The sequence below is a fragment of the Amblyraja radiata genome, chromosome 3 (assembly GCF_010909765.2).
Source record: "Amblyraja radiata isolate CabotCenter1 chromosome 3, sAmbRad1.1.pri, whole genome shotgun sequence".
Classification (NCBI taxonomy): domain Eukaryota; kingdom Metazoa; phylum Chordata; class Chondrichthyes; order Rajiformes; family Rajidae; genus Amblyraja; species Amblyraja radiata.
In genome coordinates this window covers 34,467,473-34,482,688 of record NC_045958.1, presented here as the reverse complement: position 1 = coordinate 34,482,688, position 15,216 = coordinate 34,467,473, and the positions used below count along the sequence as shown (strand labels likewise).

At 45.2% G+C, this 15,216-nt stretch overlaps 1 protein-coding gene across 2 annotated transcripts in view; it reads right to left on the bottom strand.

Annotated features, from left to right (window-relative positions):
• The window catches only part of pcsk5 (proprotein convertase subtilisin/kexin type 5), a 270,823-nt gene that overhangs the window by 17,481 nt on the left and 238,126 nt on the right, over window positions 1-15,216 (bottom strand). For both annotated transcript variants that reach the window (XM_033017565.1, XM_033017566.1), the window contains exons 27-30: window positions 13,580-13,783; window positions 10,493-10,579; window positions 8,936-9,137; window positions 4,167-4,387 (exon numbers count right to left, since the gene is read on the bottom strand). In XM_033017565.1, the coding sequence (XP_032873456.1) occupies window positions 4,167-4,387; window positions 8,936-9,137; window positions 10,493-10,579; window positions 13,580-13,783 (714 nt within the window). The remainder of the gene's footprint in view (window positions 1-4,166; window positions 4,388-8,935; window positions 9,138-10,492; window positions 10,580-13,579; window positions 13,784-15,216) is intronic.

Below are 15,216 nucleotides of genomic sequence, written 5' to 3'. Positions count from 1 at the left end.
GGTCGGTCCCGGCAGGAAAGGACGCGCCAATCCAGTTGGTAGGCCGCGAGGAGGGGGGCGACGGCGTGACTCAGATAATAGTCACATCCTCGCCAGGAAGTGACTGAAGGACTATCTCCCCCTTACCACACCCTCCTTCCCCACACATAAAATACTAAAAAAAAAACAAGAACATACATAAACATAACAACATTTTTTTTTTAAACAGACTGTAGGCGGAGGCAGCCATCAACAGTGCCACCAGATGTCCAGATGATCTATATACTGTATCAAGCTTTGCTGGAAGTATGTAGTTTCAAGAATTAGTTATAACAAATTTGTAGAACAAAAAGTTATGGGCACATAAACAAAAGCAATCCATTCATTCTCTTCAATTTATTCTGCACCTTCTTGCATAGAGATCTGTTGACATCCACTTAAACATGTTAGAAAACTACAGACATATATAGTTAAATCTACTCATTTAAATAAGCATAAATTCAAATGGATTTTAGCCCCTATTTTCCAAAATGCAAGTTTGAATATTTAGATTGGCGATTACAAACTAACCCATCATTTATTTAATTATTTATATGACTCATTGTGGGAAAACTGGGGTGTAATTATTCATAAATCCAAGTTACTGACATGCAGCGATATCTGCTTGCTGAAAGATGGCTGCAGAGTAAGAATTCCAAATGAGATTGGAATTGTATTAGGTTGGAACTGCAGATGCTGGTTTAAACCGTAGACGGACACAAAATGCTGGAGTAACTCAGCGGGATAGGCGGCATCTCTGGAGAGAAGGAATGGGTGAAGTATTGGGTCGAGACCCTTCTTCAGACTGAGGGAACTTCAGACTTTACTCAGCCTAAAGAAGGGCCTCGACCTGAAATGTCACCCATTTCTTATCTCCAGTTTGCTGCCTGTCCCGCTGAGTTACTCCAGCATTTTGTGTCTATCTTTTGAATTGTATTAAGTAAGTTTAGTACCTATGAATACTTATGAATCAAAGAAAATCAAGCAATGTTGAGTCAGCATGGAGAGTCTTGATCATTGTATGAAACGGAATGAGAAAGAAATGTAACCTCTCAAATTCTGGGAACTTAACCTATACTTGGTAGTGAATGCTGATAGAGGTTGTAAATAATAGAATAAAATATCCTTATATGCACCCGCTGAGTTTCCCCAGCAATTTTGTGTACCCTAGAATAAAATATATCCCATTTGTTACTATGCATGGTCATAAGGTCATAAGTGATAGGAGTGGAATTAGACCATTTGGCCATTTGAATTAGGCCATTCGGCATCAAGTCGACTCCGCCATTCAATCATGGCTGATCTATCTTTCCCTCCTAACCCCATTCTCCTGCCTTCTCCCCATAACCTCTGACACCTGTACAACCGGTGCTCAACATCAATGTGAACTTTATCATTTCAAGAGCACTGTCCTCCAAGAAATAATTTGTATTGAGACGTCACTACATGCATAACTACTTGTTTCTTCATGATATCAATGATGGAAATTATACATAAATAGCATGAAAGCTAATGGAATGTTGGCCTTCATAACAAGAGGATTTCAGTATAGCCATAAAGAGGTTCTTCTGCAGTTGTATAAGGCTCTGGTGAGACCACATCTGGAGTATTGTGTACCGTTTTGGTCTCCCAATTTGAGGAAGGACATCCTTGTGATTGAGGCAGTGCAGCGTAGGTTCACGAGATTGATCCCTGGGATGGCGGGACTGTCATATGAGGAAAGATTGAAAAGACTAGGCTTGTATTCACTGGAGTTTAGAAGGATGAGGGTGCATCTTATAGAAACATATAAAATTATAAAAGGACTGGACAAGCTAGATGCAGGAAAAATGCTCCCAATGTTGGGCGAGTCCAGAACCAGGGGCCACAGTCTTAGAATAAAGGGGGGGTCATTTAAGACTGAGGTGAGAAAAAAACTTTTTCACCCAGAGAGTTGTGAATTTATGGAATTCCCTGCTACAGAGGGCAATGGAGGCCAAGTCACTGGATGGATTTAAGAGAGAGTTAGATAGAGCTCTAGGGGCCAGTGGAGTCAAGGGATATGGGGAGAAGGCAGGCATGGGTTATTGATAGGGGACGATCAGCCATGATCGCAATGAATGGCGGTGCTGGCTCGAAGGGCCGAATGGCCTCCTCCTGCACTTATTTTCTATGTTTCTATGTTATGTGCATCATGCCCTGCAATACGATAGCTACACACTTTCAGGTTTGGCTCCTAGTTGCTGATCTGGAGAGATTAATTGTCTGCCTTGTACAGTATAGTATAATGGACAGAGAAATCAGATGATAGGACACAAAAGGCAGCATCTCTGGAGAAAAGGAATGGGTGATGTTTCGGGTCGATACCCTTCTTCAAACTAAGAGGCAACACTCTCTGGAAGTTCTGCTAAGACAGAATCAGTAAGCAAACAGTATGAAGGAGTAAGAAACAAATATAGGTAATTAGCAGCCAAACACGGCAAATGAGATGGAGGGAGAAGATTTGAAGACAATTGAGGAATTCTGCAAGGACAGCATCAAAATATTATTGTATGATTTTTTGTTTTCCTAAGATAGGCTGGAGTAAATTACATTTATATCCAAAGCCCAGGAGGCTTTATACGCAGCTTCATAAATAAAAAACTACCAATACTTGAAATCGGAAATACTCAGCACTCACTACTACAAACACTCAGCAAGCAGCCCAAATATCTAATGTGTGAGAACTTTAACAGCCACAATAGAGTGAATCAATATGAAAATGGTATTGGTATGAGGACAATAGAGCCATTGCTGGGCTAGTTGCAGATCACTAATCAAGAAGTGGTTTAAGAGATGTGTGAGAAAGAACTGCAGATGCTGATTTAAATCGAAGGTAGACACAAAATGCTGGAGTAACTCAGCGGGTCAGAGAGCATCTCTGGAGAGAAGGAATGGGCAATGTTTCGGGTCGAGACCCTTCTTCAGATGTCACCCATTCCTTCTCTCCAGAGATGCTGCCTGACCCGTTGAGTTACTCCAGCATTTTGTGTCTACCTCCAGGCTTAAGAGAGATCCCAGAGAGATGGTGAAGGTTAGGTGAAGTCAGATGTCAAAGGCAGATAAAAGACATCAGTGAAGGCCATGATGATGGGGTGGGGGAAGGAGACAGCAAACTGAGGGAGTACAATAAGCTGACTTTGTCATGGAGTGCCAGGATCAGAATTGGGCTGGGCTGTGATGAACCTGAAAGTAACACATAGAGTCAGAGAGTCATAGAGAGTCTCTTGCCTAGAATAGGTGAATCGAGGACCAGGTTCAAGGTGAAGGGAAAAGATTTCATAGGAATGTGAGGGTTAACTTTTTCACACGAAGGGTGGTGGGTGTCTGGAACAAGCTGCCAGAGGAGCTAGTAGAGGCTGGGACTACCCCAACATTTAAGAAACAGGTACAGGACATATTTGGAAGGATATGGACCAAGCGCAGGCAGGTGGGACTAGTATAGCTGGGACATGTTGGGCGGTGTGGGCAAGTTGGGCCGAAGGTCGGTCGGGGTCTGTCTCTGTCTCTCCCTCTCTCTCAAAAAATGTTTACACTATTGTGTACTGTTTTGGCGTAGTTCCTTGATGTCACAGACAGACAGACAGACAGACAAATAAGATGAGACTTTTAATAGTATACTGGACCAAGTGCAGACCCGTTGAGTCTGCTCCCTCAACGCAGCTGTTCCCTATCCGTAGCCCCTACGGGAGACGTGGTCCTCCAACTCAAGCCATTCCCGAACATAAGATTCCAGCACTCAGCAGTGCGGCTGTTTTTAAATGGTGTCTTTGAGGCGAGAGGCGGGCGCCAGCAGCCGTTATGGTCGCTGGCCTGCAGGAGGCGACAAAATGAGTGAGGGGGGGGGGGGTGGGGGAGAAGGATTTTATTAAAAATGTGTACATAAACACGACAAAATTTAATCAGGGGTGGATACTTGGAATGAAAAGTGAAATCTCTACCGAAATGGAAAAAATCTCGGCGTTTCTGCTTCTGGTGTTGGCGTAGCAACGAATCAAAGGCTGGCACCCACAAGTCAGGCAGAAACACACACAGTTTTAATATTATATAGATAGATTGGCGTCATAGTTCTATCAAAATAGACTATAAATACATTGTTTTACTGATGTAGATTATGCAATCAGCCCTACCTGTACAACTATTTCCATTACACGTTTCGCAGTTCATTGGGCAGCGTTTACAAAGTCCATCTGAATGAGCATAATGTTGCCTGGAGCATTTCATTTGACAACTTTTGTTCTCCAGAATGAAGGGCTTGACACAGGACTGGCAGTTTGTGGGGCTAACTTCACATCGTTGACAGGCATCATCACACTTTGCACAGGTATAACCAGCGCTTTTAAAATGTCCTCTAACAAAAATGAAATATTGTAATTTAGACATATATCTTACAGTGAAAAACATAACAAAATGGAATTCCGTTCAAGGAACTAATCCAGACATGCTCTTCCTGCTTCTCGCGATACTTTATTGCGCTTGGAGCTCAGCAGAAATAACAGGAAATTGTAACTCTTCAACAGACCAGGACATCAACATTTTCTCTAGGGCCGCAGTAAAGACAGCAAGATCCATATCAAAATGGCAGTAATATCTTGTGCAGGTTTGCTCCTGGTGGTCTGTGGCTCCAGTAGTTCCCACCTCAGTTAGATCAAACATTTTTTTTACAGTAGTAGCATTGATTTAATTTAGTTTAGTTTATTATTGTCGTGTGCACTGAGACACAGGGACAAGCATTTGTTTGTATGCTATCCAGTCAAGAAAAATACAATACATGAATACAATCAAGCTGTCCACAGTTCTAAGTTAAAGGATATAGCATTAAAGATTTGATGGAAAATTTACAGTGCTATGAAAGACTTACAAACCACTGAGGATTTCTGGCCGAAAATTACATTCTTGAAATTGTGGCTTAACACTATGAGCATAGATATGGTCAGGGATCAAAAGTTGCAAAGTAAAATGGTTCAAAGATGGATAGCAACAAGAACATTTATCTAATCTGCTTAAGATATTTTCATTCATTACTTCTTGTACTCAAAGATTTAACTTATGAATACTGTATGCAAGATGTCTCAATTAAAAAGCAAAAAATAATCTAATCACATTATCCGGCAAATTGGATCAATTATATGTTCTTCCCTTGCTAACATTTTTCTAATGCTCAAATTAAAGTTTGTAAAAATTATTTGTTAAAACGTATTTCAGAACATGCTTCAAAATGTACTTAGAATAAGCATCAAATGCAAAATAAATTATCTGTTGGAATTGTGAAATAAAGAAAATGTTGGAAAAAACTCAACATGTCCGATCAAATCGATGGAGAAAGTTACAGGGTCACTTTTTTAGGTTAATTTTCATTAGAATTCAGAAAAGTTAGAAATCTTTGTGTTTCATTTTGCAGGAAAAAGGGAGTTCTGGAGAAAAGAACAGTGGTGATAGACTAGAGACCAAGAGAGTGAATAAGGAGCTTAATAATGACCTTAATTGCAGACTACCTACCTGTAGATACAAAAGGTGATCACGGTTTGCCCCTTCTCTAGTTGGGCATCTACATAAAGTGGGCGGCGCGACCGACGTTGCAGTGGCCTCTGCAGTCCGTCCGTCCGTCTGTCTTTTTTTTTTTTTTTTGTCCCGTTGAGTGTAGTTTGTAGCGTTTTTTTTAATTGTTTTTAACTGTGTATGTGTGGGGGGGCGGGGGGAATCTCTTCCTTGCACCGGAGACCCGACCTATTCACTGTAGGGTCTCCGTTGTCGTTGGGGCCTAGCACCATGGAGCGGCCTCCAACCGGAACGACCTGGGGGCTCCAGTCGCGGAGCCTGCGGACTCACCATCGTGGGGCTGGCTGGCTTCAGAGCGTGGAGAGCTGTGGTGGCGCGCTGCTGAGGCCCGACTCCGGAGCTTCTGGAGGCTCCAGCCGCAGGCCCGGTGGATGGTAACATCGGGAACTCGCGGGTCCCTGGTGGGAGACCGCTTTTCGGAGCTCCCGCAATGGCAACTTCTCCCGCCCAAGTTGCGGGGTTGAGGGTGACCTGGAATGGGGCCTTAACGGCCGTGGGACTTGCCATCGCCCGCCAGGGGCTTTGACATCGGGAGAAGAAATGGAGAGCAGGGGAGAGACAAGACCTTTCCTTCCATCACAGTGAGGAGGAGATTCACTGTGATGGATGTTTGTGTAAATGTTTCTGTCTCTCCCTTCGGGGGAATGCGACTTTTTTGTCGTATCCCCCTTCTCTTCCCCTGCCTGAGCTGAGGCCTAATGGCGGAGCTGGCAGCCTCCAACCTGCGACCGACCTCGAGGCTCCGGAGGTAGAGCCAGCCAGGACTTACCAACGCGAGGCTGGCCGTCTTCGGGCTGCGGCAACGTTCCGGCAGCGGCACGACTCGGCGTTCCGGTGAGGGCGGACGGCGCGGGGCTGAGACACTCCTGTGTGGGCGGCGCGGCTCCCGGCTGGAAGGCGCTCCCGTGTGGGCGGCCTGGGTCCCAGCTGGAAGGCGCTCCCGTGTGGGCGGCCCGGCTCCCGGCTGGAAGGCGCTCCCGTGTGGGCAGTGCGGTGCAGGGTTGAGACGCTCTCGTGTGGGCGGCCCGGTGTGGGGCGGAGACGGTGCTCCGGTGGCTGAGGCGGCGGCGACCTGAATCCGGGGCTCGGCCGCGGGCCAGTGGATGACATCGTCGGGAGCTCGCAGGTCACAGGCTGGTGCCTGTTTTTCGGAGCTCCCGTGGCAACAGCTGCGTCCACTGGACTGGAGGGCGGCAGCTTCGACCACCCCCGGGCCGCGGAGCTTGAACCGCGGGACTGACTTACCATCACCCGGTGGGGTATCGCCTCAGCGCAGAGGGAGAAGAGGAGGGAAGAGACAGTAACTCTAAGACTTTTGCCTCCATCACAGTGAGGAGGTGCTTGGTGAACTCACTGTGGTGGTTGTTAATTTGTGTTTATTGTGTGTTGTTATTATTACATGTATGGCTGCAGGCAACAACATTTCGTTCAGACCGAAAGGTCTGAATGACAAATAAAGGATTCAATTCAATTCAATTCAAATTATGTTGGTGTGTGCCTTGGTTCTTTTCTTGTTGTATGACTGCAGAAACCAAATTTTCTTTGAACTTCATATATCTGTAATAGGTATGATATTGCAGTACCATGTACCTATCTGTGCCCCGGGTTCATCTGCTTTACTGTCAGGCTGTCAGGTCTCACATTGAAATAAATGCAGTTTAATCCATCAGTTTTCCCGTGCTCCCTGTCCTTCTCCTGCCTAGACTGTCTACTATATCTCCTCCAACCTCATCTACTGCATCCGCTGCTCTAGATGTCAGCTGATTTACATCGGGGAGACCAAGCGTAGGTTGGGCGATCGTTTCACCGAACACCTCCGCTCAGTCCGCAATAACCTACCTGAACTCCCGGTGGCTCAGCACTTCAACTCCCCCTCCCATTCCCAATCCGACCTCTCTGTCCTGGGTCTCCTCCATTGCCAGAGTGAGCAACAGCGGAAATTGGAGGAACAGCACCTCATATTCCGTCTGGGGACCTTGCGTCCGTATGGCATTAACATTGAATTCTCCCAATTTTGCTAGCCCTTGCTGCCTCCTCCCCTTCCTTAACCCTCTAGCTGTCTCCTCCCACCCTCCCATCCGCCCGCCCTCGGGCTCCTCCCCCTCCTCCCCTTTTCCTTCTTTCTCCCACCCCCCATCAGTCTGAGGAAGGGTTTCGGCCCGAAACGTCGCCTATTTCCTTCGCTCCATAGATGCTGCTGCACCCGCTGAGTTTCCCCAGCAATTTTGTGTACCTTCGATATTCGAGCATCTGCAGTTCCCTTTTGAACACTTTGTCTACTGAACCTGTTCACTTACACTTCTGTATTTGCCTCAACCTTCTTATCTGCCTCACTCTTATGAAAAATGTTTTATGCAATAGATACATTTTCCAGTAATAACCCTGTCCCACGGTACGAGTTCATTCCAAGAGCTCTCCCGAGTTTAAAAAAAAATCAAACTCGTGGTAAGCACGGAGAATGAACGTAGTGGGTACGTCGGAGCTCGGGGACGTCTCTTAGCGACTCGTAACGCTAACGGCAGGTACTCGGGAAGACTCGCTAACGGCAGGTAAGCTCGGGAAGACTCATGAAGATTTTTCAACATGTTGAAAAATGTACACGAGAGCCCTGAGTACCGACGAGCGGCCATTACCGTAAATCTCCAAGTTCGAATCAGGGCAAAATCGGGAGAACTCTTGGAATGAACTCGTACCGTGGGACAGGGCCATTATACAACTAATAGTGTTGATTGAAGCTGTAGTTTAACTTATGACTAGTGTGTTGAACACTGCCCTTGCATTGTAACTAATTATTTTCTTACACAATGCATTGGATGCAGCTACTTCAGAGCAAAAAACAAATTGATTTTGCAGGAAAAAACATTCACCTGCTTTGAAAGTGTCTTCAGATGTCATCTTTTAGGGGTGTGTTAAATTTGTTTGAAGCAGTCGAGAACTTCTCCAGGTTTCACAGGTAATCATATGTGTAATCATTCAGCTTTATATTTGGTGAATATGCCCAGGCATATGGATATACTATTTTGACCTACGTCCTTCATGCCCCCTGTCCAAATTCCTAATTGTGTTAACCTGAAAACCAGCAAGAATAGTCCGCAGATTGATGGAATATGTTTTCTTAAGCAAAGGCACGATTGAACATTGCCCACCAAGCTCAGACCAAACTCAAGATTTACTGTTGTCCGTACTGTTCAGAGACGTACAACAACCAGATTTTCGAGGCGTTGTCATTGTATAGACTGTTAAAATATCCTGAATAAAATTAAATAATTCAGGGGATTTACTACTGTATCAGTAAACAACTAAATATATTTCCACTATGTTTGTTTTGATATTTACTTACTGTGGACAGTCACTTAGACACCTCCCCATATAAAGGTAACGAGGCTGTTGTGGTATTGGAATACATCTCTGGCAGTTAGTCTTGTTTACTGAACAGATCTCACAACCTTCTTCACATCGCTCACACTTTGCAGTAATTGAATTTGCAAAGGTCTGACTTCGACAGCTCGTGACACAAACTGCATTGTTTGCAAGATACAGTCCTAAGTATCAAAATAAATAATGCATTTAATTATGAATTATACTTAGAACTTAATCTAATTTATTAGGCAAAAAAGAGTTCAGAGCTAGCAAGTTCCAGTAAGGGTGAAAGACAAAATTGGCAAAATTAGGAAATCTTGGATGACAAAGGATATTGAAGAACTGGAAGAACTTAGAAGTCTGGGCCAATTAAGTTACTCCAGCACTTTACTTCTTGCTCAAGATTCCAACACTTCAGTCTCTTATGCCTCGAAGGATATTGAAAGTTTCATCAGGAAACAAAAATGGAAGAATATGACGCTATAGGCAACTGGAACCAGGTTAGTCTCTTGAGGGATTTAAAATAAAACAATTAGGAGAGCTAGAGGGGCACAGTACCTTTCTCGAGCCCCTGTCCCTCTAACTGCCCTTGTCAGACCCTGCATCTGACCACAGGACCAAATCAAATTGTGGGTTTTCACCATTCATCCTGACCTCTCCCACTCTAATGCTGAACAGTCTATCCTCAGCAGAGGCCTTATCTTTGTAACCTGTGTCCACAGCTCAAAAAAGTTCCAAGCTCACCAGTCACCATAATGCTAAGCTCTTCTACCATTGCTACCACTACCACTACCGGGTCTATGTATCTGGCATGGAGTCCTTGCCCCCACCCTAGGTGACAACTCTTTCTCACATCCCCAATATTCCTCTTGGACTCTCCCACCTGGCCTTCTACCTTTTATGTTTTTGATGTAACATTTTACTTGCTAATTGTGCTACAATATCTGTACCTATTGTAGGTACCTACAATACCTATTGTGCTAAGTACATCTTCTTATGACTTTTTGAGAAAAGAGATGCGGCATGATCCTTTGGATTGTTGGATTTAATCTAAAACTGTTATCTTGCCTGAGGACAGGCAGATTAAATATTTAATATCTCTTGTCGTTGAAAGTATCCGATGTGCATTAATTCCTTTCAGCTCAGTTCCTAATGGGAATGTCTCCTAACACCATAAACTCTAGTAAAATAAGGTGATAGTTTCACTTATACAATTCATTAAGATGGGTGGGGTTTTATGGGTAAAGTCCTAATTATGGATATGTATCTGCAGTAGGCATTAATGGATTTTTATTTATCAACAATATGCCTGATCTAGGGGGCGCTTAATGTCGATATTCGGTTCCAAAAATAGGAAAGTGCTACATTGCTCAAATGTGATAAACCAACCAAAAATGCAAACAGAAAATATTGCTTTCTGCAAAGCTCCCAAAAGAAAGGAACTACTGATAACAATTTGTTGAAGTAGACTGGTGCTTTACAAATAAATAACATGAAATATTTATTTGCAGAAAGATGTAAACTTGGAGTTTAGTACCTGGAGGACAACTGGTGCATTCATTCCATCCCTCTCCTGTGCATGTTTTGCACAGGTCACTGCAGCGAAGACAGTCATTTTCTTCAGCTAAATGAAAATTAGAGCAGAGGTTTGTATCGTTGCAGTCCAGTAAGATAAGACTGTTCTATTCATTCAATTGCAATCACACTATGAATGTTATTCAAAAACAATATTGCCACTTGTACAAGATAGATTATTGTCTCCATTGCACAGATGTAAACAGTGAGGGAAGGGGCAATGCCATCCACACCTAGAATAGAATGCTATTTATTGTCATTCAAACCTAAATTTGAACGAAATTCCATTTCTACAGTTTTTAACATTACAAAACAATCCAAGACCCACACTTAACACAGTTTACATTAACATCCATCACAGTGAGTCTCCAACATCTCCTCACTGTGATGGAAGGCAAAGTCTTTATCTCTTCCCTTTCTTCCTTCTCCCGTGGTCCAGCAGTCCAACTGCAGTGTCGAGGCGAACTGGGGCTCTGATGTTAAAGCCCTCGGCAGGCGATGGTAAGACCTGAGGCCGTTTAAGCCACGCTGGGCGATGTTAGGCCCCGGCTCCATGTCCTTAAACCCGCGATTCCAGCGGGAGAAGTCGCCGTTGCGGAGCTCGGAAAAGCGGTCTCCCACCAGGGACCTGCGAGCTCCCGATGTTCCCGATCACCGGGTCTGCGGCCGGTGCCTCCGAACTCCAAAAGTCGGGTCGCAGCCGCACGCCACCACAGCTCTTCCCGCTCCGAAGTTGGCCAGCTCCGCGATGTCAGTTCCGCAGGCTCTGCAACTGGAGCCCTCAGGTTAGTCCCGGCCGGAGGTCGCCGCCGGCTCCACGATGTTAGGCCCAACGACATTCGAGACCCGACAGGGAATAGTCGGGTCCCCGCACAGGGAAGAGATTAACGGTTTCCCCCACAGCCCCCCCCCCACCACCCCCCACATATACACAGCTAAAAAAATAAATAAAAACTGACTCAAAGACATACATTTAACAAGACAAAAAAAAAAAAAAGACAGACGACTGTAGTCGAGCCGCTGCCGTTAGGCGCCGCCACTCCTAATGTCTACACCAATGCACTTTGGCAGCAATGACCAAACAAGATAGTCCCAAAGAGTTGGACACAAAAAACTGGAGTAACTCAGCGGGACAGGCAGCATCTCTGGAAAGAAGTAATGGGTGATTGTTTCAGTTCGAGACCCTTCTCCAGACTCAAGGTGAGCTGGCATGACCTTATTCATTTATTATAATAATAGGTTAGATTGTGCTTTTAGGGATTGCTATAAAGTTAGAAAGTGTTTAAGAATTAGATATTTTAAGCAAAAGATATGCAAATGCTGGAATGAAAACATGCCCAGTCTCACATGTTAATAAAAACAGAAAATGCTGGATACCTCTAGCAAATCAGGCAGCGACTGTGGAAGGAGAAATAGTTAACGTTTCAGGTCTCAGGCCTATTGATAATGTCATATACTAATGGTTCCAAGGATGCAAATAATCTGGTTCAATCTCAGGCAGGGAGATGGACTGTCAATGTCAATGATTGGTTGTAGTGCTCTGGTCATCCTGCCATTTGATTGCACTGCACCCTGGATGAATCTTGTTGCATTTACTACATCCCAACAATCTGACATATTCCAACATAATTCAATAAGCACACAAGAACAGCATGCAAAGAAAAAGTCAGTTTAAAGAAATAATGTCCTGTTAAGTCATAAATGATTTAGTATTCACACAATATTTATTAAACTACTAGACTAAGTGGGACGGGTCCCTGTCACATGGGAGGCCTGGTCCCCCAACGCAACCCGGTCCCCGACGCAATATTCCACCGCTCACCTGTTCCCAATGCAACCCAATCGCCCAATGCAATATTGCATCACTCACGCATAGCCCCCAACTGCGCGGGCACGGCTCATTTCCCCTCATCCCCCAGCACTCCCTCCCCCTCCTCTTCACCCTCCCTCTTCTTTCCCCTATCCTCCAATCCTGCTCACACTCCTCCTTTCCCCTACCCTCAGTCACTCCCTCCCTCCATAACTCCTCTCCCCTCCCTATACCCCTCCTATCCCTCTATTCCCCACACATCACTTCCCCCTATCCCCCCACCCCCACTATCCCTCCTGACCTCCCCCATTGCCCTCTCTCTCTATTCCCCACTCCCCCTCCTGTCCCTCAATCCCCCTACACTGCCTCCTCACAACCCAGGATCTTTCCCCTCTCCTCCTCCCCTCCCCAATCTCTCCCTCACCTCTCCATTCCTCTCCTTTCCCCTCAGTCACTCCCTCCCTCCCTCCATGAAAAGCCACATCTTCAGTTCCTTCCTCCACAGGTCATTTATTGTTAGTTGTGGTTTAGATCCAGTTGACTTGACGATCAGACCAGTTTGCATCGTGTGTGTGTGCGTGTGCGTGTGCGTGTGTGTGTGTGTGTTACTTAAACTCCGCGCAAACTGCTTGGCCACCCTACAACCCGACTCTCCCTCCCGCCCTCTGCCCACTCCGGGATGGGCCGCGGAGGGGGGGGGGGGTGGAGTCTGTGTTCGTCACGGTGGGCACCACGAGTTTCGATGAGCTGGTGGACAAGATCTCCTCCGAGAAGGCCGTGAGGGTGAGTTACCACAATGGCGGCGAAGACGGACCCAGGGGGACGGGTAGACGGGACCGCCATTGCCGTAGAGGGCTGGCGGGGGAGAGGGGTGACTGATGAGGGAGAGAGAGACTGGACCAGGGTCTCCACAGGCACTCCGTTGGGCATACACTGAACCTCGGCCGATGGGGCAGGAATGGACGTGGCATTGACTGACAGAAGAGACCAATCTGCACGGCGCTGACTGAAGAAATCTGCGCACGCACGGTTTTAAAGATTTTATACGTCGATAACATTTACAATATACCACCGATCAGAACGAAACTGGTTGCCATCGCAGCGCATGAGAACGTGTACTGAGATACAGTGAAAAGCTATCCATTGCATGCTATCCAGTCAGCAGAAAGATTATTTTAATAAGCTTCACCACACCAAGTGCTTAAACAAGTGCTTCAACTTGTTGTTTGTGTTACTCACCATTCCAGTAGTGTCCATCTTCACAGACTTCCGAAGAAGGTAAGGTGCACATACCATCTTGAAATTTGAAAGGATCTTTGCAGGAATCACATTCATTAAGGACAGGACCATGGCATGTGCTGCATGCAGGAGGGCAAACGTCACACGTAGCACTATCTTTGTTGCCATAGTAACCAGGTGTGCAGGTGGTTACACATTTAAAATCTAAAATAATACAAATATATTAGCTCGGTTAATAAATTAATGTTTTTCAAATGCACTTGCTCTCCAGATTAAACTGTAATATTAAAAATTTACAACTGAAAATTTGAATATATTTATTTTGGCACTCAGTAGTACAATTACCTTAATTCTTAATTCTTAATTCAAAGTTGTAATCTGCTTGAAAATATATGTAGGAGTCAGATTTGACAACATTTAATAAGCCTGTTCAAAGGAGTTTAATTTGGAATATTTTCAATCTGAATGATTGGCTAATTAACTTAAATAAGTTTGAAAGAAGAGAGAGAAATTGAGATATTTCCACAAAGGTCTCCAATCTCGCATCATGAATACATACATGTAAATAGGTTGATAAATGTTTCTTCAAAGTATGCAAACATCTGATAATAAAAGATAGGAAGCACTTGTCCTCTCTTCAGATTATGATATCATTTTTCAAGCATGCTTCTGCCATTTTGTTCTATGGAGCACCCCCTCATACCATTTAACCCATCGGTATCTCCAGCAGTGATTATATTTATTCCTTTCCAGCAAGGAATTATTCTTGTGACCCTCTACCTTATCTACATGCCGTTATTGGTGACATAATTCCCAGGCACAGATCAGTCTTTATTTGTACATGGTTACCTTCACTCCTCTAATAATTATGTGTGCGTTTATCTATCTAGAATCACTTGTTCAAATACTTTCCAATCTCAGTCTTATTCGCTCCAGCCTCTGTTAACAGCCTCTGTTAATTTTTCATAAATGTGCCTGTTGAAATCTGTTCTGCACTCAGTGCTGTTCATTACTCGGAAGTGGCGGTGCCTCGCGACAGCGGCCTCTGCAGACCGTCTGCCTTTTTGTTTTCTTTTTGTACTGTTAAGTGCATGTTTTTGTTGTAGTTTATATATTATTTTTAGCTGTGTATATGTGGGGGGCGGGGGAGGGGGGGAAACTTTTAAATCTCTTCCCTGTATGGGGACCTGACTTTTCCCTGTCGGGTCTCCGTTGTCGTTGGGGCCTAGCACCGTGGAGCAGCCTCCAACCGGAATTGACCTGGGGTTCCAGTCGCGGAGCCTGCGGACTCACCATCCAAATTCGGAGCGTGGAGAGCTGTGGTGGTGAGCGGCTGCGACACGACTTTGGAGCTTCGGAGGCTCCAGCCACAGGCCCTGTGGACGGTAACATCGGGAGCTCGCGGGTCCCTGGTGGGAGACCGCTTTTCAAAGCTCCCGCAACGGCAACTTCTCCCGCCCGAATCGCGGGGTTAAAAACAACCCGGAGCGGGTCCTTACATCGCCCGGCGCGGCTTTAACAGCCGCGGGACTTACCATCGCCCACCGGGGGCTTTAACATCGGGAGAAGAATAAAGAACAGGGGAGAGACAAGACTTTGCCTTCCATCACAGTGAGGAGGTGTTTGGAGATTCACAG